This window comes from Eurypyga helias, unplaced genomic scaffold (genome assembly GCF_000690775.1).
Source record: "Eurypyga helias isolate BGI_N326 unplaced genomic scaffold, ASM69077v1 scaffold2169, whole genome shotgun sequence".
Lineage (NCBI taxonomy): Eukaryota > Metazoa > Chordata > Aves > Eurypygiformes > Eurypygidae > Eurypyga > Eurypyga helias.
In genome coordinates, this window is record NW_010271177.1 from 98,965 (window position 1) to 124,062 (window position 25,098).

The 25,098-nt window shown below is 34.3% G+C and overlaps 1 protein-coding gene across 1 annotated transcript in view; it reads left to right on the top strand.

The window, feature by feature from the left end:
- CCDC141 (coiled-coil domain containing 141) overlaps positions 1-25,098 on the top strand; it is a 57,946-nt gene that overhangs the window by 31,229 nt on the left and 1,619 nt on the right. Inside the window, exons 11-25 of the mRNA XM_010158694.1 lie at positions 930-1,121; positions 2,187-2,363; positions 3,864-4,043; positions 4,862-4,987; positions 5,611-5,799; positions 6,099-6,278; positions 7,344-7,493; positions 12,629-12,769; positions 14,715-14,909; positions 16,504-16,687; positions 17,931-18,033; positions 18,608-18,644; positions 19,173-19,280; positions 19,887-19,970; positions 23,596-24,482. Coding sequence (XP_010156996.1) covers positions 930-1,121; positions 2,187-2,363; positions 3,864-4,043; positions 4,862-4,987; positions 5,611-5,799; positions 6,099-6,278; positions 7,344-7,493; positions 12,629-12,769; positions 14,715-14,909; positions 16,504-16,687; positions 17,931-18,033; positions 18,608-18,644; positions 19,173-19,280; positions 19,887-19,970; positions 23,596-24,482 — 2,933 coding nt within the window. The remainder of the gene's footprint in view (positions 1-929; positions 1,122-2,186; positions 2,364-3,863; positions 4,044-4,861; positions 4,988-5,610; positions 5,800-6,098; positions 6,279-7,343; positions 7,494-12,628; positions 12,770-14,714; positions 14,910-16,503; positions 16,688-17,930; positions 18,034-18,607; positions 18,645-19,172; positions 19,281-19,886; positions 19,971-23,595; positions 24,483-25,098) is intronic.

Below are 25,098 nucleotides of genomic sequence, written 5' to 3' on the forward strand. Positions count from 1 at the left end.
AAAGTGGTTTAAAATGTTGAACTCCTGCCGTGGTCTTGACACAGGTGCATATTTCATGGTTAAACTGGACATGGGAGTATATATTTTAGGATTATCCTATGCTTTAGGAGTTCTTAAAATTCCATTACTCCTATGGAGCTCTTTTTTGTTTCAGGCAACAGATTATAAAATTCAAGAGCTGGATCTGTACAATGTCTGTGGAAATATATTCTTTAAAGAAATTCTGGGGAGCACATAGTAAGAATAATAAAAGTTCAGCAGATGAGCAAGAGCCTGTTTTTGTTCCAGAGACATGTAATAGTGTTGGTTTGGGTTGGAATGCAGGACTTGATGGCTAGGGACTAGACTGGAACTAGGAAGCAATTACTGCTTCAAGAATGAACGCATGACTGGAACTAAGATTCACATGGCAAAGTCCTACAAGAACAGGTTTAAAACAATTACAGTAGTAGCCTCTTGAGGACTCAGTGCTTCTGGAGTCTCACTCTAGAGTGGACTCTGAGTTCTTCTACGACAATGGAGTATCAGACAAGCTGCTAAGAAGGTTTTAGAATCAAGAGAATCAGTTCAGAAAATATGGCTTTTCTGTTTATTAAAGGAATTATATAATTTCTGGCTATCGATGTTCCCATATGGAATGCTTCTCTCATTTTCATTCTTACACTGTGGTTTACTTAATCTGAATTCCTACTTTTAACTTTTTTTTTCTTTCAAAATAGCTGTTTTAATAACTACATCCATAGTCAATTTTAATTGTCAAAATGTTAATGGTTATTTTCAGCATATAATATCCATTATGGGCTCTTACGCAACTAAGTAATTGAATTATACATAAGAAAGAAGTACTAGTGAAAATTAACATGTGATGTCAATATCTACAAGTCCTTTTCGGTCATTATATGTACTGCTTTATGCTTGTACCCTTAAAGGAAACTTCATGTGAACTAGAAGAAGCTAAGAGAATCATCAAAGATGTGGAAGAGTTTGAACCTGAGCAGGTGGCAGCATTTTCTAGCAGAACTGTCTGTCTGAATGAAGAACTGGAAAGAATTGAAAAAAATATTAGTTCAAAACTAGAAATTCTAGAAACTTATGTGGCCTTTTTAAGGTCATCTATGGAGGTACAGGTTACTTATTTATTCTCTGACGAGACTGTGAAAATCTTACAACTGAAAAATGAGCTTTTAGCTAGCTAAGACTTTTTCTGTAGATGCTGTGCAATAGACGCACTGCAAGTCTGTAAGCTCCTTTCTACTTTAAAGGGAATCTTTTCCAACAGGGCAAGCAGCCCTGATTATTGAACTTGCATCAACATAATGATTAGTCTATGCACAGATTTTCTATTGATTTAAATCACCATTGTAGGAAGTATTATGATTTCATTTTTATTTTTTCTTTGCGTACATGCGCTCTTTCATTATCCAAATAATAAAAATGTTTATATGTGTGTATTCTGACTTTTAAGTTTATTGATTTTGCTTCATATGATTTAAAAAATATTTCACGTAAGTTGATAATACATATTTATCATATTGCAACATATTGATACAGATGTTTCAGTCTTGCAATACTTCCACTGAAGTGCTAATTTGTCTGAAGGGCATTAAAAATTAAATATAAACCAGCTCTAGCTGAAATCATAATCAATTCAATACCAACATAAATTTGGTAGCTGTGCTAACAATGCCCAGGGCAGTTTATTTTCATTTTGATGTAATGCTTCTTTTAAGATTTTACAACACTGTTTTTCTTTTATATTTAGAAAGAAATTGAGGATGGAATGAAACTTCTCAGATAAAGTTAACCATAGGATTTATTTATTTGAAGATAAACTGCCAGAAAATTGGATTGCATCTACTTTTGATGATTTCTAACTTCATTTACTTCATATTAAACAGATCTGTGAAAACCATTGCATTGATACACTGGTATATAATATATATGTAATGATAAGCAACAGAAATCGAACAAATTGCTTCCACCTGTCTGCTTGCCATCTACTGGTTTACAGTTATTTAAAACCTTTTTATTCTTTAGTATCTGTATAGGTTTTAGAGAGGATGATAGATGTTAAAACCTGGAAAAGATTCAGAGGCTGCTCTTCAGTGTTATCATGTCTGTATACATTCTGATTATAACAGCTTGGGTTTTGGGGTTTTTGATACTTATTTTATGTCTTTCTGTAGGTTAACAATGATATTAAAAATCTGAAGGAATTCTATAAATCAGATCCACTACAAACCAACAAGGAGGCTGAAAATAAAATTGCAATGGAGTCAGCTAATACTCAGTGGCAAAAGGTTATAAAGAAGATTTTTTCCACACAACACATGGGTTGCAATTTTCTTGATTTAGTAAATATGGTGAGCATAATCTGATAAACCTTACTGAATATTTGATGTTTGCCTGCGGTGAGGTTTAATCCTAGTTCTGTGACTGATGGACTGTGATTTCTCCAGTACCTAGTTTTAAAGGGCCTAATGTTGCTATATTCTTTTAAAATATGAAATTATTATTTGAGTGGTAATAGCATTAGTAATATAAAAAATTTTGTGATTAAGCATGGCAGAGCCCTTAATAAATGATTCAGTACATGCATGCAAATATAATACACACACGTCTGTTGTTCATGCTGGAAAGCAACATCCATGCAAGTACAATATTAAGTTTAGGTTACTTCCACTAAGAGGCAGTCTTTGCTAATTGAGTGTATGAAATTCTTCTGAAGAAATGGATACTAGAGCTACTTCCTTACAGATAATCTTTCCTGGCCTCGTTTCATTCTGTCTTGGGTTTAACTCCACTGCCAAGGCTTCCCTATCTAATTTCCCAGAACCCCCTCATGACATTGTTTGGTATGTGCAATGGTTCCCTAAGCCACTCCTCCTAAAGTGTGATCCCAATTAATGTAGGCAGCATGGATAACCAGCTGTTCTTTCTGTTTTTATAGGAGAGACTAGGGAGCAGTTACATTAGGGTGATAAAGAGGAATTGGTGTTGATAACATACAGCAGCATGCAAGATAAGCTGGAAAAAGTGCTCAGGCAGTTAGTGTGGGCTAAAATGTGTGCTGTCACAGCTGGATGCAGCCAGGCACAGATAAGACAGTCAGTGCAAAGGCAAGCTGAATATGAGGTTGCACTGTAGACACTTTAAATCTAAACATATCTTCAGATATTGTCTCTTTAAAGACCTGTAAGTGTGTTGCCACAATATTTTCTGCTACTCTGTTCCCATGATATTCTTTAGGTTGTAGCTTTTAAGCATCTGGAAGATACAGATCATACAAGTAATTTACGAACAGAACTTTTCTTAAAAGAAAAATTCTGAAATGGGAAAGACAGAAACAGCATTACCCAGTTTTCTGCTGTTTCTGATTTGGGCTCTGCTAAAAAGAGGATAAAAAACCATGGAATGTTCAAATGCTAAATGGTTTATTCCTCCCATGCTCCAGTGCTGCTTTGGTTATCAGCACAAAGGAGTGGTCTTTATTTCATCCACTTCACTTTCCAATTGTTATTGCCTGAAAAGGTTATGTTGGTTAGCTCTGTCTATTCGGAAATTACTTTACTTTGTATGAGCATTAAACAGCCATCAGATAGCAATAATTCAGTCACTACTGGACTGTTCTAGGTTTTCAACTTTAATGTTAGCCATGTCCTTAGTATATAAATTCTGTCGATCTGTGCTTATTTCTAAGAGAAGAGGGTATTTAAAGTCACCTAGAGTACCAGAAGTTTTCAAAGAAGTTATGCTGGAATAGTTGTTTTAATTTCAGCTTTGTTGAGACTTTAATATTATGAGGTTTTTATTGTACTTTACATAAACATATGTGGAAAAAAATGTGTCTGTTTGCTTGCCAGGTAAATGAGAGTTTAAAGTTAAAAGTAGAAAAATCTGTACGAGTAACAGAAGATATCATTGTTAATCTGAGTAAAGAAAAGAAAGAGCTGACTGATCTTTGGGCAATCTGGAATTTTAAAATTACTCAAGTAAAACCCATAAAACAACAGTACTGGATATTTAAAGAACAACTCAAAATTGTAAGTAAAATAACTAGGAAGAAAGCAACTGTGGTAAAAATGTCTAGATTGTTTGTCTGTGACTTTCTTATGAATTTTTATAGGTGTAGTTTATGAAGGAGAGTTGATTAGTAAGATACTTCTCATTGTCTGTTCTGCCATTCAGATAGTCATCAAAAACATGAAATGGTTTTGATCTTTTTTGCCCTTATTCAAACACATAAAAGTCCAAGTCCCTACTTCAGATTTTAAGTTTTAATCAAGCCCATGTTCTATGCCAGCAGTCCTTTAGTTTTTTGGGTTGTTTTCTTAGAAAAAGATATTTTGTTGTGATTGAATAGTAAACTGTGTCCTCATAGTTACTGAACTCAAGTCCAGCCATTTTCATAAGGAAAGAGGATTGAAACCTAGCAGGGAGAGTGTTCCTTAAAAGCAACACTAGCTGGCCTCGTAGCAGAACCAGAGGTTTGTAGTTACTGTTTGTCTAGTGCAGTTTATCAGAAAACCACAACATCTGTTATCACAGAAAATAAGCTGTGTGTATGGGTTCTCCCATCTCAGTGTCTGAATTGTTTTTGAATGTTATCTTAAAGACTTCCTATCACCCTTGTCAGTCAGAGGGTTTGAGACAGAGAGATTTATAGTTTATAAAAGAAACAAAATTAACTTCAGAATCTCTTCTTTTTTTCTTAGTAATCTGTTAATTAAATTAATGACAGTGTTTGAGTGTCTGGTTTGGGGAAGGATCTTATTACAAATTTAGATGGAGGTTTAATTTTATTTTATTTTTAATTATTTACTACAGATAGAAAAAACTGAACCGTTTGGTTATCTTTTAGACTATCCATGGATTAGAGATTCTTCAAGAGGCACTCCAGCTTGTTACAACTGTTGACCTTGGAAGTGACTTTTTTACTGTTTTGGAACTACAAAAAAAGCTTAACCAGATGAAGCCACAGTATCAGGTGAGAAACCAAACTAGCGAAGTGTACGGTGGATCAAAAGCTTTTTTTTTGGTACAGAAAAGATTCATGTACGCGTTCACACACACACTCTGTCTGGAGTATGTGTTTTATGTTTTACACTGCTTTTCCAGAAGGAAGGGTTTGTGTGTGTTTACAAGGTAAGGACAAGGCATTTTACCTTCAGTTTCCAGAGAATGTCTTGCAGGGTGTTAGCTGTGTGTATTGACTAACAAGCACTGGGGTGGTGGAAGTACAAGGTGAGTACCAGGTTCATGCTTTTGAGTTAGAGCTGGCCAGAGGCTCAGGTATGTCATACCTCCTTCTACCTCCTCTGAATACTGTCTCTGAGTTTTTAGCAATTCATTTTGCCCTTGCCCTGTAACTCAGTTTGATTTGTTTGATCCAAGGCTGTTTCTGGACCATAGCTGAGATTAATTCCTAGCAAAATGTAAAGTATGTGGAGAATGTTTTAAAGAGCGTGGCATTGTTTTTTTCCCCAAGGCAATTTACCATTTTAAAATTGTTATTTCATTAAATGCAGGGGAAAACTTGCAAACATATTTCTGTAATTTTGTAACATAATTTCTGTAACATATTTCTGTGAACTTCTGCTTTTTTACTAGCAACTGAATGCTGAGCTTGAGTACCTGATAAAATTATCAGAATTGCCAAGTCAGAAAGGATTTCCTGTGAAAGAGAATTCAGAGAAAATAAGTGAACTTATTCACCTCCATCAAACAGTAAAGGACACAATGACAGAATATGATGAGATTTTTAACAAGACTGTCAAATTCCATCATATTGAAAAAGAAGTGAGTGTAATCTTTTAAAACATATCTTCTTCCCTTTGCCATTAAACTCTTTTTGGTTTTGGTGCCTGTCATCTTTGGGTTTTTCCACTCAAAACCCCAGTATTAACCCTCCTGGTGATTAAAATTAAAAAGTTGGATCAAGACTGCTTGAAATTTGGAGAATTTAAAATTCAGATCTCAACCCAGATTTAATTACTTAAACCCATGTCAACAAAGTTTAGAGTAACACATGGGTAAGGAAGGTATTGTAAGCTTTCTTTTATATTATTTTAAACACAGACTGTTTCAATATATTCTAGCTGGAATTTCTATCAAAATCAGGAGAATTGGATATTCCTGAAATACATGAGGACCCTGAAAATACGCACCATGCTAAAGCCTACCTTGTGAATGCTCAGGAGAAACATGGACATATCAGACTGCTATATAAACTGCTTATTACTCAGGGAGTGGATATCTTGTCTGCAGTGCAGCAATCTGTGAGTAGAATTAGAATGATTTGTGAAATCAAAGATAAATATTAAACATTATTATTGGAGCTGACTGACTTTTAGATGTACATAAATGTATTAATACTCTGAGAAAAATAAATACAGAGTTTTAAGATCCTTTTAAAATAAAACCAAACATAAAATGTTAAACAATTGATCATTTTTAGATTTCTACCTTTAGAGCTTGCAGATATACAGTCATCAAATTAAATGAAACATTCAGGAATGATGAAACTTATTCTTCAACAGCTGCTCATATTACTAATTGCTTTTGCCAAAATAAAAGAAAAATTAATTACTTTGATATCTTTTTTTTTTTTAATGATCTGTGAACAGATCTTACTGTGGAAAACACTGAAACAGATTTGAAATAAGGAGGAAGTTAGTCTTAAATTAAAAAAAAAAAAAGGCATGACTTTCAGTTCTCTAGTATTTTTCATGTTATTCAAGGCCCTGTTAGTGAATTCTTGAATATCCCGTGTATATTATACTCCTGTTACTTTGTAAGAGTTGCTTTGCATATTTATTCTCCTATAAAAAAAGGATAAGAAAAGAACAAAAATGAAACATAATAGTGTTACCTTATTAGTGGATTCCAGACTGTTTTGCATGGCAAAATGGATATAATTTTAGGAGTTAGTTATTCACGGCAGGATTGTCACTGACCTGTATTCATTTAATAAGGAGAAAGCAAGACATTCCCTTACGACCTGCCTAGTTTATCCACATTGCCAGTCTGCTCTTCAGACTTCATAAATTGATTGACAGCAGAAAAAAACTAATCTCCAGATGGTAAAAATGAGAGAAGGCAACTTCCTGTTTGCCCACAGATGACACCATGCGTGAATTGTGACTTTGACCCAAAACTACTCCTCAGACTACTAGTGACTGGAACTGCTATGTACTTGCTTTTGTTACAGTGGACATTTAATAGATTACTCTAGAGCATTGAGACTGACAGTGCATGTTCTGCCTCAAAATGATACTAATTTTAGATTGTTTACATCAATACATTTCCTGATCTTCATAGTTCTTTGTCTGTTTCCTGTTTAGAATTGCTTGAATGTTTCTGTAAAGAATCTGAAGCAAGAACTTGCTAGATTTGAGTGTGATAGCATTAACTGGAACTCCAAAGCTGATAAATATGAGGAAGAATTGTCACAGCATTTCCAAAAATGCACCACTCAAGAGGAGATAAATGAGGTAAATGAGAGTAATTCCAACACATTAAATGACTGTTAAAAGGGCTGTTGTGTTCTGTAATATAGTAGTCTCTACCATTCCCCTAGATACTTCATATGTATACAGAAAAGTTGATTTTCATCTTAGCAGTAACCTTTGATCCACACACGAACAATAATGCTCCCTGATTCATACCTCTGCACTTCAGGATTATATCTGCTAGTCGGGCTGGCAATAAAGTACTTTCACTGTACCACGAGGACTGGAAATAGAGCAGCTGTATTTTCTTTGTCTTTCGGCTCTGTCAGCTTCATCCAAAATACATGAGTATTCAAAATTCTTTCTTAAGAAGCTGAAGTTTCAAACAAAAGTACAATTTACATATATGGTGCTTAACATTTCTTTTTCTTCTATAATTTCTTTTTTTTCATTAATTTAGTATTATGCAACTTAGGTCAGGAAAAATTACTTAGTTAATATGGTTATTAATTTAACATCTAAGTAGGCCAAATACAAATAATGAATTTTCTCAGTAAACTATTAAAATAAGAGGCTGATGGCCTCTACACTTGAGGTTCTGTAGACAGGACTTCTGTGCATCCATGAAATGCAGAAACTGGATTCTTACATGGAAGGAAGAATTTTCTCTGTAGTGTGAGGCATAGGTAGTGAAAGCACAGGACACTGAAGGTTGGATTTTCTTATTTATCTTTTGCAAAGTAAATCCACACCTGAATCAAGAAAGACTGTATTTCCTGGAAATCACTAAAGTAGAGGTGACTGACATTTCTGTCCCAAATAGTTTTGATCAGAAAATTGTCGTTTGAATTTTCTTTTATAAAATATTTTTGTGTGTTTGTGAAAAGTATTCATTTTCACAAAAAGGTATTTTAAAATGGAAAGAACATGTACATCAAAAAAAGGGGGTTTTGAACATCAGTTACAGTTCTAGTCCTTTGTCAGTTATAAGCTGAATATGTTTCACTCTCTAATCTTTTGTGCATCAGTCTCCTGTGATGTAACTTCTTGGCTGATGGTAGGAGGCAATAGGAGCTGCACGTGGTATAGGAGAAACTCTGGTCGAGGAAACTGTGCTGTAGAAGAGAATGAAAGGATGAAGTACCTACCCATTATGCCTTGCAGTGGTATGGCAGAATCAGTATATTTGAGGTTTGAAGGAAAGATTTCTCGGTTTTTACTGAAAACCCCTCAATCTTCTTGATGAAAAGGAAATGTTCACTGAGCAGCCTGTATGTAAGCCTGGACACACTCAGGCACAATGTTATGTTAATTTAATATCTTCTTTCTGTTCTTTGATTCTGGGATTAAATAATGAGGACAGGAGGCTGTGACTCCTTTATGATAATTATTGTTTTCCTATTTTTATTACTTGTTAGACTTCCAGTGAGAGCAGGAAATAGAGAAAAATCTTCTGTGTTGCTCAGATTTAAATGAAGAGTGTGTCAGTGACACGTTACTCCCCACGTGCCCTATATTGCAAAATTTAATGTTTTAGTTTCTCATAGTTAATGGACACCCTCTGCAAAATAATTGCATAGTATAATTTCAATTGCAGTGTTATTTATTTATTTTTTTAATTTTAATTTGGGAAAGTCATGGTAGGTGGTATAAGTTAAAACTGCCTAATACTACACAAATCTCTTTGTGGGATGATAAATCACATAGTTATTTACATAAGAACTTTAGCAATGAAAAACTCTTTTCTTTAGGTGATTACTTTAAAAATAACATTTATGCATGTCTTCATAAAACATGCAACAGAAGAGTAACATCATGAAGTGGGTTTTCAGTTCTCCCCAGTCATCTTACTTTTTTCATCATCATATGATTATTTATACACTTACAGAAAGGTATAACTGAAAATGTACATCTTAACCACAGGGGGGTAATGAGCTATCTCTTTTAACAAGTCAACGGGAACTGATACTTAGTACATTTCTCACTTTGTAATTTATTTTGATTGAAGTCCCAAATTAATCATTAATGACTTGAACAGCACCTTTTATTTCTTCCCACTTTCTGGTTGGCTTTGCTTCTGTCCTTTAATCTTTGCCAATGTATTTTCAGCAATCTGCTTTCATGGACTATCTTGATTAATAGTGACATTAAAAGTTTCATGTATGAATAAGAAGAGAAGTGTCAGTGGCTAACAACACTGAAGTACATTCTAGAGTGGCTCACACAAGAATCAAAGCGTTTTACTGGAAATGTACTGTTAACAAAAACACGTTTAAAGCAGCTTTATAACTTGCTTTTTAAATTTATGTTGTAGCTGTTTGATTAATTGGAGCAATTGGCACCTAAACCCCTCTCCTCGACTATCATTCTCCACCCATGACAGGCCAACTATAGTTAGGAACAGCTGCCTGATTAATGACTATGACACAATGAACAAGTCACAAAGTTGCATTAAACTTGTAGGCTGAAGTCACTGAAGCTTATTAGGGTGTATGGTTCCTTTAGTATTTCTAATTTAAGTTTGCAGAAAATAGTGGAAAACTGAGATATGTTTAGCTTTTTTAAAAAAATGGCAGCCATATATCATCCTTGGTACAAGTGCTGATGATAACAGGAGTTCTCTACATGCACTCTGAGGGGGCGATGCACAAGTCTGAGCTGAATCTGGTTTTTCCACTGAGGCTAAAGGAGAAGGGTTGCAGCAGCTGCAGATCTTTTGACACATGAGCCATCATATCTGAAACAAGATGATCTAATTTCACATACTGGTACGAGGAGAGCCTCTGGCCTTACGAACAGTCACTAGCCTATGTATGTGCATAAGCCAGTGAAATAAACTGAAATAAACTCTTGCTTATCTCTTCTTTTTCTTAGAATTAAACCATCAAATAGGCTGTTGTGTTCTGAATACAAAATATTGTTCTGCAGATGTGCTTTTATTAACAGAGGGCATTTAGATTATTCTTATTATTATTTTTATTATTCTGTGTACTTAGGTGGGATAAAGAACTTAAACTAATTGGAGATCACAGTGCGGACAATCGTTCCTTTCCTTTCCATTACACTGAGTGAACACCATCTGTCTATTCACTGCTGAAATAATGTCACAACATCCCACTGGATGAAATGGAAATGAAAAATATATCCCTTGATGGATTAACATTAGTATGCAATAATAATAATAATGATTGATTGCTAGCTGTTCTTATAACAGTAGAAGCAAAATGAGTGTTCATTACTCCTTGGATTCTTTGCTCTCTCCTGCTCCCCACCAGGGGGAAGTCTGTAGAACTTTTTATTATTAAAAAAGCCTCAAATATGTTAACTAAATATTAAATTGTGGATGTGACCTGAACTTGTTAACACTAATCAAGTAAGTTCTTTTCATTTGTGTGTCTAGAGGAACAGACCCTAACATTTTCAAACTGCTGCATTTCTTTTATATCAGTTCCTTTTAGATAAATACCATTTTACATAATTTAATCTATATTCTCCTCAAATCAAAAGATTGATGTCCCAAAGGATGTGAAATTCTAAAAAAACCCCAACCAACCAGCAGTCATTTTTATATACTTCCACCAGATTTTATTAATTAATTATAGATAATTTGAAAATATGATCATAGAATTGTAATGCAATTTAAATATTACCTTTTATAAGGTACTAGAAACATATTTTAAGTAGGATTTTTGCTTGTCTCATTCTCATGTCTTTTGCCTAAAGGCATTTAATAGTAATTATAATACCTAAAAGATCTTTATTCAGTTGTAAATAAAATAAAAAATTACATAGCTTTCAGAGAAAAAATATTGAAAAAATGAAATTTTATACTTACAAAACACATGGTCCTTTAAAGATAATTTAGCTGAGTATGTTTGCTATGCTTATTTGTATAACAGTGTTAATGCAGGAATGACATGGCGTAAGGGAACATTAAAGCAAACAGTTCATTTTCCTTGGATGAAGAAGGAATATAACAACTTTATATTCTAACTAGTTCCCGTGGTAAATAAACACTTTTTAAAATTTGATCATGTATGACTATTCTTTTTGATGTGTATTAAATTCGTTCTGGTAAATTGGCAACGCATCTTATCCATATGAGTAAATGAAAGTGTAGCTTTCTAGGGCTTCATCAGTGTCATTCCATTCATTCTGGATTTTTAAAATATTCTGTAGATTGAAGAAAATATAGCTGCATTCCAGCTAAATAGAAATAAAAGTTTTACAACAAATTTAATATCAGCTGATATAAGTCCATCTGAAGAGTCTTGACTAATTCATCTTTATCTATATTATTATAAGAATAATTTCCCTAATGTTGAACTTGCTGCACTAAGTCAGTGCTAACTGGCAATAATACTCTCAAGTGGTGCCAAATCTGCATAGCTGTAGTTAGGTGAGGTTGTAGTTAGGTGGGACTTTCTTTGGGTATCTTTTAGGCAGAATCTCTCTGCTATCATATGCATAGAATAGTGCTTGAAAAGGCAGGTGCTTATACAGTCTATATCTTGATCCTGCAAAGAACTGGATTCATCTTTGTAGGCTGTGAATAATTGTACTAAGATGTTTAGACTACCACAGTATACAAACGATGACCCTATGTAACTTCCTTTCAGAAGCTGCACTTCTGAAAAAGAAGGGGAAAAAACTCAGCAGAAAAAAAACAATCTGACGTAAACTAAATGTATTTTAGGAAAAAAATACCATGAATAAATACAAATCTACTTGTCCAAGCCCAGTAAAACTGTTTTTATGGAAAGTAAGCATGAATATACATTTACATGGCTAACATTTCCACTAAATGGACTAGAGTATGTGAAGGACATCTGCCTCTGATAAAATCAATGAAAGTTCTTGGACAAGACTTTTTCACAGATTGTCTAATCAAAGATCTCATCCTTTGCTCCAAGCCTTTTTATGTCCCAGCCATTCCAGAAACAATGCTCAGCATTCAGAATGCAAAAATGTTGATTTAGTAATATTGAGTTTCTACTACTGGAAAGAAATTCTGAGGAAATAAGGATGCTTTATGAGATGACATAGTATTGTTAATTTCTGTGTTAAATTTTCAGTGGTCAGATCATGGGCTATTAAACAGCTCTTGAAAAAAACGAAACAGCTATATTTAACTGCTGGTTTCTTTTTTACTAAAAAATATACTTACTCTTTTTCAGCTCAGAGACTCATTTAAGGATCTCAAAAAGAAATTCAACAATTTGAAGTTTAACTATATGAAGAAAACTGAAAAAGCTCGAAATTTGAAAGTACTTAAAATTCAGATTCAGCAAGTTGATACATACACAGAGAAAATACAGGTAATGTTGGAAATTTTAGTCTTAGTGAAGACTTCACTGATTGAATTGCTGTGGTGTGTGCCAAGCAGATCAGTGATGTAAAAACTATCATGAACTTCCCTGTTATTCAGCTTTAGATCCTTCCCGTCTCAGTAATTTTTCATTGTTCTGTTCCTTTTATTGTTCGATTTCCTTCAGTGAAATAATCTTATCTCAATTCCTGACTTCTCTGTGTTTATTCTTTTTATTCTCCATTACTTTTTATTTTATCTTTCATTATTCTTGACTCTGTTTCTTCATAGTATGTGTCCTAGTATTCCCTCTCCTTAAAAAAAAAACAAACCAAAACCAAAAAATCCCCAAAACTCCCAAATTAACAAAAAACCCACCATTCACAAATACCCTATCAAAATCAACAATAAATGTGTACGTATTCCCTCTTGAATCCAGCCACTTTCTTGTCTTTCTTGTTTCATCATGTAAGTATTCAGAACCTTTTTCTACATCTGCTGCCTGGAGTTGATCGTGTTCACTTGCACCTTAGTACCGTGCAGGTCTCACCCATTCTTTGCATTCATCAGAAACTCTTCTTCGAAAGCGTCCGGTGACCTTTTTAGTTGTCAGAGCTAGTATTTTCTATTCCACTTGCTCTGCCAGTCTCCTCATTAATTTTTCACTTGAAATTTTCAGTTGATTCTATAATTCTATTTTTGGGATTTCTTTTATTGTCATTGACTATTCCTTTTACACCTTCTTATTTTTTTATTCTCACTTTCCTTTCTTGGCCATTGCATCCACAAATGTAAAGTCAAATCACAGAATCACTGAGGTTCAAGGGGCCTCTGGAGACGACCTAGTCAAAATTCCTGCCTCAGAGCAGGGTCAGCTACAAAAAGTTGCTCTATTTCAGTTTCAGTCCATTGCCTTTTGTCTTTTTACAAGACACCACTGAGATGAGTGGTGTCTGTTTTCTTTACTCCCTCCTAACATGTTTTTATAGACAGTGATAAGATCTACTTTAAGCCTTCTCTTCTCCAGGCTAAAAAATCCCAGCTCTCTTCGTCCATACATCTGAGCATGTCTCATGTGTGCTGTCATCTTTCTGGTCCCTTCCTGGATTTGCTCCAGTCTGGCCAGGTATTTTCTCAAACTAGGGAACCTGAAGTGGGGACAGGACTCCAGATGTAACCTCACTAGTGCTACATGGAAGGGAATAATCACCTCCTTTGACCTGCGGGCAACACCCTTCCTGCCAGTGTATATTCTTACAGGTGTTTATGTGGACGTTCTACCTTAAACAATACTTTTCCTTTCCAAACAAAAATCAAAGAGTGGTCTTTTTGCAACACTTGTAAAACAGCTAGCACAATGAAGTCTGGGTCAACTGTCAAGACCAGTGTTCCCAGGGTATAAAATATATAAATGTATACACATATAGCATCTTAACCTTAAATATAGGAAGTTATGTTTATACCAGACATCATAAAGTACTAGTATGAATACTTGTTCCCCTTGATCATTGGGATTATTCTAGATTGTCACTGATGCTGCTTACATCAGATTCTTAAGCAATATGTAAATATTCTAGGACATAACTAACCGTGGTGTTTAAACTGACTTGTATTTTGTCAAAGTCTCCAGAGGCTTAGTTGTATTTTTTTTTTTCCAGATTCAGTGAAAGTTACTTTGTTCTAGATCTCATGTTTCATTATTACAGTTGTGGGTTTTTTTTAAGCTGAAAAATATAACTCAATTCCACCTTTAATAAATACAATTTCTTTTTATTTTAATGAGCATTGTAAAGGCTCTCCAGTCTCATTTGATTTTTGAAAAAGCGACTTATAATATTTAAAACACAGGAGAAGAAATAGGTTTATGTGATTTTTCTCATGTTTTTTTACTTTTTATTTCTAAAAATAGAAACATTTTCGTTGTGTTATTTAACATTGATACATTTTTTTAACAGATTCTTAAAAAGAAGATGGATAATTTAGAGAAGAAAGTAATTTGCTTTGTAGCAGATAAACCAAATGCTAAAGTTAGACTTCTCTTGGGGTCAATCAATGACTTAGAAAAACAGCTGAATGACTTTAGCAGAGTTGTGGAGGATTACAAGCAAAATCTGGATCTTGTGGAGCATCTGCAACAGATGATCGAAGAGGTACTAGTAAACCTGAACTCCCCACTGTGGTTATAATAATGATCCAGGACTGGAACAGATAGAAGTGCTTATAACAACTTCAGGCAAAGATCTAGGGCTTCCAAAAGTAGTAGATTGGTAAAAATCTGTATTTTTTTCTATTTTTTTTCTTTATATCTTTGTGGAGAAAGAGAGAAAAAAAACCTATCAAATGTGACCATATTCTTGCATTGCTATGGATATGCCTGGGGCCTCCAACTCCATATGACTTTCATAGTGATACAGCATATCTATGATCATACTTAGGAGCTCTTTTTCTCTAAGTGTATTCGAAGGCAACACAGAAAGGTCCACAAGACCCTCTTCATTAGCTGTCAAAGCACAAGAGCCAGGTTATTACAATACCCACTTGTTAGTTGTAAGAAAGAGCTCTCTGTGTGGTATGTAATTCTGGAAATGAAATGAAAAATATGCAGTTCCTTAAAAGCAGTGTTGGATTTTTTTTTTCCTTTTTTGTTTGCTTTTTTTCTTAATAGACTCATTTGTTAAGTATATTGTTTTTTTCTGAACTGCAGTCTGCCTTTTTGGAGACTTCTGTAACTTCATTTTAATGTGCCTGATGACTGCCTCATACATTGTCTTTTTTAAAAAGAAAAAAGTTTGTAGCAGTATTTTCCCTCTTGCCATATTGTGTTGGTGCATCTGCTGTGAGACAAGCACATTCCTGTCATCATTGTTTATTTTTAGAAATAACACTGTTCATATCTCCAGAGTGATCTAAATGCATGACAGATTGCCTTAATGATGGATCACAATACTAAAGTTTTGTTGAAAAGCTGTTTTCAGTGACCAGTGATCTGATCAATGTGTCATTTCATATATCATTAGCAAAGCAACTTGTTATGATTTGTTGTGCATTTAAATTTTTAATCTTCCCCCTTACTTTGAGAGAAATACTTTATTTCCTAGAGCTAAAATTTAAGACTGCTTTTTTTAATTTTTTTACTCAGTGTGAAGTGTCACCTTTTACTCAACAGTTTTGTCCCAGTGATTAGGCCCAGTCCTAAATACTGACATTATTGGTAATTAAAAATGGTGATTATTAGCTGTTTGTTGTAATGATGCAATATAGATGACACTGAGTGAAAACCAGATTCCACCCTCCTCAGAGTATTGTTAACAAAAAGTGTTTAAGGGTATGTTCTAAAGCCCATTCTTGTTGGTAGAAAGGTTCCTAGCAACTTTAATGAATGCTGAGACCAAAAACCCTGTTTGCTAGTAGACGAAATCTAAGCAGCCTTGCAGCCTTGCTGCCCTTGGAGAGGTGTAACTGTGGCCATGAAACAAAGTTTGTGAAATTAGTCATTTTATATACAAGGTGGAAAAAATTCAGAAATAAAACCTATGTTTTACAGAACCATTAACTAATAACCTCACTATGTTTGTAATGTAAGCATGGACCTAGTGTTGCAATTCAGGTTGAATTAACGTTGGAAAACTTAAGACACGCTGTAAGCCACTGATTATGGAAAGTCTAAGAGTAGTCCAGTCTATTTTATAAAAATCTTGAACTGCTGATAATAATCCTTTATAATGCAATGTTTTTATCCCTCAGTGTCAATTTTGGTTTGAAGATGTGAGTGCAACAGTGATTAGAGTTAGCAAGTATTCTACAGAATGCAAAACAAGAGAAGCAATAGAGACTCTCTACAAGCAATTCAATAAGTTTATTGAGCCTGCAATGCCTGAACAAGAAGAAAAAATTCAGCAGATTATAGAGCTTGCTAAACAGTTATATGGTGAGGAGCTGTCTGGTAATGTACTGTGGGAAAAATAATACAGTAGCTTAGGAGAGGAGGAAGCAGATTCCTCAATTTGTTTGTTTAAGAAGAAAATACCATGAAGTTTTAAAAGAACAAATGTTTCAAATTATTGACTGGAGGAATTTGGAACAAATATTTTAAAAAGATAAAATTCTAAAGTTTGGCAGTCACTTGGTTTTCTGTATACAGCCTGAGTTCACCTTGAAATCAAAGTGTGAATGTCCTTGTAATATTTATGAGCTTGGAATTAAGACTTCACATTTTACGCTATCTCATAACAGGCAAGCCTTTGAAGACAAAATACATTACACTGATATACCTCAGTGCTGAAGGATTTTTTTTTTTCTACCTGAACACTGTGCATAACTAGTGGTGTTTGATTGCAAAACTTCTTCAGCATTTTATTAGCAAAAAATATAGATTGTTATGTAAACACTGTATTTGCAATAGTATTGATTTGGAACATTGCTGACCAAAAATAATGAAAGTCAACAAACTTCAGGTTTTGTTTTTTTCTCCCGCTTGAAATGCTTATATAGTTGTCGAAGTTATTTTATCCAAAGCTAAGGTGACCTTTCAAATGCAAAAGGCCTATCAATTCAAGTAGTAAATCTGAAAAATTTTCAACAGTCAAACTGTGCTTTTAAATTTAAATTCCTCTGAGTTAGTGTAAAAAGGCTATTTAGATAGCATGGATTGCTTTTTTTTCTTCTCTCTTTTTTTTTTAAACCTTCTCAATATTTTAAACATTCCTATCTGTAGGAAAGGAGCTGACAGAATGGATTTTCTGCACCAGCTGATTAGGAACACCAGGAGAAAGAATCTGCTTGGTGTTTTAAGTCATTACATGGGGAAAAACCTTCTCCATTCTGCTTTTGTTTTGTATTTCACATAAGCATGCCTCCTATCTGTATAATAAGGCAAATAATTTAGGAGACACTTTACGCGACCAGCATCTTTTAAAGCAGTATCCCTATCCAATTAGAAGTAATTTTGTTCAAGTAGAAGCCTAGCAGAGGACCTGCAGTGACTATGAGGGCCCATCTCAAGTAAGTTAGTAAGAGCTAGAAAAGAACTTTGCTGTGGATCACAGAACTCCTTCAGCAAAACAAAACACAGAAAGATTTTATTATTGTAGAATATTGGGGTTACAAAGTGCATTGATTGTTATGCATCTGTTTGAGGCATTCTATCCTACTTTCCTGTTTTACTTTTGTAGGTATTGAAGAAGGAAAGAAGTATGTTGAAAAAGCCATATTAAAGTACAGAGAAGTTGTTAATTCTGTTGATGAGTTGTGTAGATCTCTGAAAGAACTTAAGGAGTTTAAGGTATTTTTTTTTTTTTTTTAAATCTGGAGAATATATTGCATCTGCATCAACTTATCAAGCTTAATGTCTGGATCAATACTTTTAACTGAGGAACAGAAGAAAATAATTCATGGTTTTTTCAATTGTAAAATTAAAGAATACTTCTTCAGGAAAAAGCAGATTTGTAATGAATAGTTCATACACAATTTTTCATTTGTTTAATTCTAGAATGGAAAATTAATAATGCAACACTTTCTTAAAGAATTTATTTAGGACTATAACTGTTGGCTGGACAGCTACAGGGGTGAAATACACAAAACAGTAACCATAAAACTTTTATTTTTTCCTTACATTGTGCCACTGTGATGTACTTTGAAATCTGTAAATTTCTTTCATGACAATTTTAAAGGATTCATGAAGTCTTCATAAAATACAGTATGGTTGTTCAAATTTCTGTTATGTAAGTACTTTTTGCCAGTTGTGCAGTCTTTGAGATTTAAGCTAGGAGTATTAGCCAAAAGGAATGATAAAAGTGGCTGATCTAAGGTACAGTTAACTACATTCAGAGTGGTTATGGATTGTTGACAGGAAGTTGAAGGAGGGAGGAAAACAAGAACAGATGCAAGTTCAGCCTGGTTATGATTTGTGCTTAAAAGACTTTCTTCCCTTTCCACCTCTTAGACAAATTTGAACATTCTAGAGACTCAAAAATATTTCTTTACTCCCCTAGAACTGTTTTCTTGCAATCTGGGGTTTTTTTTATTATGTATATATTGTTTAGTATATTTTTTTCCTAGTGTCACTTTCTTAATCCTTTATTTTCCCTTACTTATTCTGGGTACAAATTGGTTTTTATTCCTCAGATTCTTGACCAACCACTTGAGGTCTTTGGTATCCTATACTTTCCCTGTCTCAGAAAAGAGTCCTTCAGCTTTGAAAAAATTAGTCTTTATTTGTCCAGGAATGAATGAATTAATCAGGTTTTCCTGCATATCTTTTGCTATAAACATCTTACACCAGTGCTGATGACAGGTTTCAGATATGATTTCAGTTATTTTTCTTCTGCTCTGTACAGAGCATAACATAGTGTGCAGCAAACAGTTGCTACATTCTATTGTGTATATGCTTACTTAATTTTCTTTTCACATGGCAGAAAGACGAGTTTTCTGAAGAACTGGTTACTGTTCAAAAAGAAGAAAGAAATGGTCAAGAAGCATGTGAGTCTGTTATTAAAGAGAAAGCAGAGGAACAGAAGCAGCAGGTTAGTTAGACTTTATTATTGTTATTTTAAACTGGAACTCTGTTTCTTAAAAGGCTTTGTGTATTGGATGCCAAAATGTATTGCTTTTCAATCTTTAAGCCTCCTTTAGGACGGGTATTATATGTGTAGTCTTGCTCTTTTGTCTTTCAGGTGTTTTTAGTTAAGCCTTTGCCTTCTATCTAATCCACATAGTCTTCGCTATGAATTTTATTGGTTTAGCTTTTATTTTACTTTGCTATGTATCTCTCTTTCTTTTCTAAAATAATATTCTTTTCATATTCTTTTACCAATTTTCCGCTGGTCCTATTGCCACAGTATTCTTAATGCAGAAGTTCTCTTTTTGACCATTCCCTCTTACCCAAGGGGAAACACATTTTGTTCTCTCCTTTATAATAAGACTTAAGGGAATACAGGAAGCAATAAAGGAGACTGCTGTTAGTACTTTCCAGAGCCCTAATATTCATATAGCCCCCTATGAAACTGATTTATAAGTAATATGGAATGGGAGAAGCCCCATACCTCAGAATCTGAACTAAGTAATGATGCATTGTTGAATCATTAAGGTCTTCAGCAGAAAAAAGCAGCTTTTGAACATTTTTCTTTCAGATGGCACCAGGTAAATTGCTTACAAATTCAGGAAGCATTACTGAGAAAAGAAGCAATACTCTGTCTCCTACCAACACTAGACAGGTATCTGCTGTTAATGTTGATTTTTTTTTTTTTTTTTTAATCAAATTGATGGGCATTGTTGTGTACTCTCAAAGGAATTTCACTCCTTAATCTGTTGTTTCTCAAAAGTGATGGATTTTGTTATAGGTTAGCAGGCTTTGATTGTCTTCTCATTTACAGTATTACAAAAAATCTAATGCAAAACAAGCACATAATTGCTTCAATTTTGCAACAGTGTAAATTAAGGCAAGCAGTCATGGCAAAAAATGATAGAATGCAACTACAGCTGTAAGCAGCTCTGTATAACATCATGTCACAGATAATATGCTGTACTGTTGGTACAACGCTACGCATCAAATAAATAACAGAACTCAGCATCAAATAGTTATCTTCACCTTCACCTCAAAAAACTTAAGTCATATTTCAATTGCCAAAATTTTGTGCAGCATAGATAATACATAAATTCCAAAGTATGGGTTGCATGTTGAGGATAGTGCAGAAAAGGAAATTAGACAGTGAGAGACTAGGTATGCATTTAGAATTATAAAAATCCTAGCAGACAAGCATGTTTTATTCATGGATATGCAGTAAATGAATATGAAACGTTCTAAACTGTCACTGAATAAATGTAGTCTTAGTAATACAGACAATACAAAATCAGACCTATATTGTACGTTTAATTCCTTTAGCTTAAAGAACATTTTGAAACCTTGAGATTCTGGATATAAATAACTTACTGTGTGAAATAATCTAGTAATTTGGAGTGGATGGTCATATGTTTACATCTTTAGAAAGTTAGGATACATTGCTAATTGATTTATAGATCTAAAATTTCTATTTTACAAGGTGATAACATAGACCAGTACCACAAGACATTAAATAGTGATTTGTAAAAATTCAACTAATAACATTCTCTTCAGCTGAACACAATTTGCTGATGAGCCAAAATTGATCCTAATTATTTTTGTTACCTCCATTCCAAGTCAATGACAGTTTCACCATTGTCTTGGAGCCCAGATTTCATTCAAAATTTTGTGACTGTTCCAAAGAACCACCCTCAGGAGAATCATCTCATCCAGCACATGTCCATAGCCCTATTTCCTATTTTGCTAGGCCACAGCTTTGTCAGTCCTTGTCAGACTATGCCTCAGCTGTCAAGGGGAGAAGTCAAGGGTATGCAAAACAGCAAATACCAGATGTGTAGTATGGCAACTATGATGCCTCTACATTTTCATCACTCCATACATCGCTTAAAGAAGTTGTAGGTCCTTCTCACTAGAGCTTTTCTGACTTTCATTTCCACCCTTTCTGAGAAAAGACCTGGCCTATCCCCATCCCCTTGTCTAGTGGGACAGCAATCCCTAATTTTGTCTATCCTTCTGCAAGCCAGTTTTGCAGTATTAATTTGCTTCAATAATAAATATCACTCACAAAAAAAGTGGCCTAAATATTTTCATGGCACATTCATGCTCATGTTTCTATGATCCCAGGTGGCACGCCATGGTCCCCATGCTGCCAAAGCCTGTCTGACAGCTTGCTCACTCACTGCCTACCTGTTATTCTGTTCCCCAGCATTTCCCCAGGATCATTTTCCATCAATGTCTGAAATACCTCTGTTCAATTCTGTGATCTCCAGACAAGGTGACCATAAAACTGACAGCACAACCCTCCACTAAGGTCCTGCATTAGTCAGGGGAAGATTTCTACATTTTTATGGCCTTCCCATAGTTACCCAAATGTATCCTACTGCATACATGAACATAGACACTTCAGAAGAATTAATTTGGACCACTGATTTCATTCAGCAGAGTCTGGCTATTATGAAATTTTGACTTACGTTTTTTAAATATACCTGTACAGAATTTAACATTTTAAAGAGTTTTTCAACTATTTAGTCAGATTTAATTTATTAAATTTGTTAGTGCAAGTCAGACCAAACCAGTCATAATTTGCTATTGAAGCACAAATTAAAGCTTCATTTAAGAAAGACTTGCAGATTTGATCATGTTTAAAACTGAGAGCGCTACTTAGAACAATGCTGATAAGGTTAAAAGAGCTGGGTGACAGACAAATTTCCAAAGCCTAGCAAAAACATTGTATGAGTATATTTGAATTAATCCCTAAAAATAACAATTTCTTAGGAATAGTTTCTAGTTAGTTAGAACCCCAACAAAAATAATTGACTACATGAAGAAGGAAAAAGGAACTCAGTATTTATTGTTTTCTGAGTAATTGAATAAGGGAAAATGTGACAGATTTCACCAAACTGAAAGCCAATTATAAATTATCATGTTTATATCCATGATATATTCATAGTGAAAGACATTTTGAGGGGTCAGAGTTCATCAGAGGATGTTTGTGGAAAACACATTTAATACCCGTACTTGAACTTCATCTTACAAATGAACTGAATTTTTTAGTAGAATAGACACAGTAAAATCCCAACTTTATTGCAGTCATTAATTCATGAATCTGGCATGAATCACATGGCTTTGAAATAAAAAATGTATTAACTTTGAAAAACATTTATATTAAAACTACCATAGGTACAGGACCAGGGCACATGTGAAATTCTATTTACTTTTACTAATTTTGTGCACTGATGATTAGGTTATATTTAGAGCAATAAAGCAAAAAGAAAGCTGAAACCTAGGTGCCACTATACTTGTGTACTGAATACTGCCTAAGAAACCTGGTTTGGAAGGCAATAACATCCATTGTATCACTCAGTTGATCTGAGGTTACAAAACCTTTACTTAGTAGATTACCTATTTTTGTATAGAACTCAACAATGAAAGAATAGCCTAAGAAAACATTATTAACAACATTACTGACAGCCCTGACACAAATGAAACAGGCCTGAATATGTGATTACACATTTATATAAAAATCAAGAGTTGAAGAAGTAATTAATGAATCAGATAATGTCTTTGACGCTTTGTGATTAAAATTAATGCACTTGTGCCACATCCAATTCTTTCTGAAACATGACAAAAGGATTTTATTTTTTTTTAAATTCTGGCTCCAATATAATATAAAAATTATTTTAATATTGTTTTCTGTTGAAGTTTGGACAAGATCTTGAAATAGCTGGCAGAAAATGAGTGACGTACAAAATGCTTGAAGATGTTGGTTTAATTCTGTAAACCTTCAACATGACTGGTGACACACACTCTCAAAGGATTTAAGTTCAGTAACTTGGCTGTCAACATATTTTTATTCCTACGTAACTCTCTCCCATTTAGATGTAATTAGGCCTTCTCCACTTTTCCCTTGCAAATGCTCTTTTAAATAGCACCTACAGGAAATTCACAGGTAGTCCTTTGTTTATGGAAATATATATACATATATATATACGTATATACTTATTGATACTGTTATAGTAAGTGCTTATATATAAATATATCTGCTAGAATCTATCCAAGCATTTGAAATTCCTGTTAAATGTTGTGAAATTTTCTGAGGAATTATCTTTTTCCACCTATTTCCTCCTGCTTCTCAGAATACATTAAGGTTAATTAGAAGAAATATTTCAAATATTGTTGCTAGCTTCTGCATAAAAAGGGAGTGCATAGAATGATAACTCATCCTCTCTCTGTTTTTCTTTTTCTTCTTCCCCTTCTCTTCTTTCCCCTCCTAATTTAAGGAGAGGGATAAATTGGCTGATATTCCAATTATCTGTCCAGCTGGTGAGGATCTTGTTTCACAGGATTCAGAGCTGTCACCTTCAGCCAAAGAGGATAGTTTACAGACTGAATTACTGGCAGAAGAAATACCCTCCGGAGATGAATATGAGTGTATATCACCTGATGATATCTCTTTGCCACCGCTTTCTGAGACACCAGAATCCAACCTTTTACATTCTGAAACAGAGCTAGAAGAGCAAAGCTGTTGTAGTTCCCATAGTCTGCATGTCAGTTCCTATAGCTTGCAAATGCAGAAAACCACTAATACTAAAAAAGTGATGGAAGTGTCTGATCTCTTAACAAATTCTGCTTATGCTGCTGCTACAAATAATAGAATGGAAAGTCCATCAGATCAGTTTGAGAAATGTTGTATCTCTTCAACAGATTCTGGTCCAAAAGTCAGAGCTGTATCTCCTTTGACTTGTAACTTGCAAGCAATACCTGAAGCTAGCACTGCTTCCTGCAGTACAAATGCCAAACCAGTATATAGCATGATGTGTGAAGTTTGCAAAACACATTTGCAACACCTTGAACTTCATAAAAGCATGACAGAAACACAAGAACAACTGCATGACTTGGATAACTGTACTAAAATCCAGGGCAGGCTGCATGCTTTGCCTGATGCATTCTCAGGTTTTGTATTTCAATCAGACGCCACCAGAAGCTGTCAGAGGCAGATGGTCACCCGAGAAGAGATTAAAAGTTCATCAGAAAAGAACAGCATGGCCAGCCTAACTGGACAGGCGCCTAACTTCTCCCAGCTTCTGTCTAACAAAACCGTCATGGAAGGTTCTCCGGTAACTTTGGAAGTAGAAGTAACGGGATTCCCAAAGCCTGCACTGACATGGTGGGTAGCTTATAATGAGAAGAAGTAAACAATACCTATTAGCAAGACACTTTGAGCCACTGATAACCAAATTAATTTATAGAATAGATGTCTTGTATCCTTTCTACTCCACACTTCTGCATGATTCCCACATTCATAATTGCTTTTGACAATTAACCTACTTAAAATATTCTATCTGTATTTAATTTTATGAATTATGAGAGCATCAAACTACTGCAACCATATCTAATTTTTTTTTTTTTTAAGCAAGTCTGTCACATAGATTTTATATTCTGGAATATGACATTCTGCTTCTTCAATAATTTCTTAAAACAAACATGCACTCCAATTTTACCGTAAGTAAGTTCACCTGCATTTTCTCAGGACTTTGGCACTATATATGGACAGACACATACACATATGTGTGCCTGCTAAAATATTTATGTAGCTACTACACATACACAGAGATTCAGTTGTGGAAAACTGGAGAGAAGCTACAGGTTAAAAAAGAACCCTAAATATCTACACCAAGAGAACCAGTTTTATATTATATATTTGTATGCACTCTCTATCTCTCTCTGAACTGCTGTATGTCTAACTAGATTGCTTTATACTGCATTTGTGAGAAATACAGATG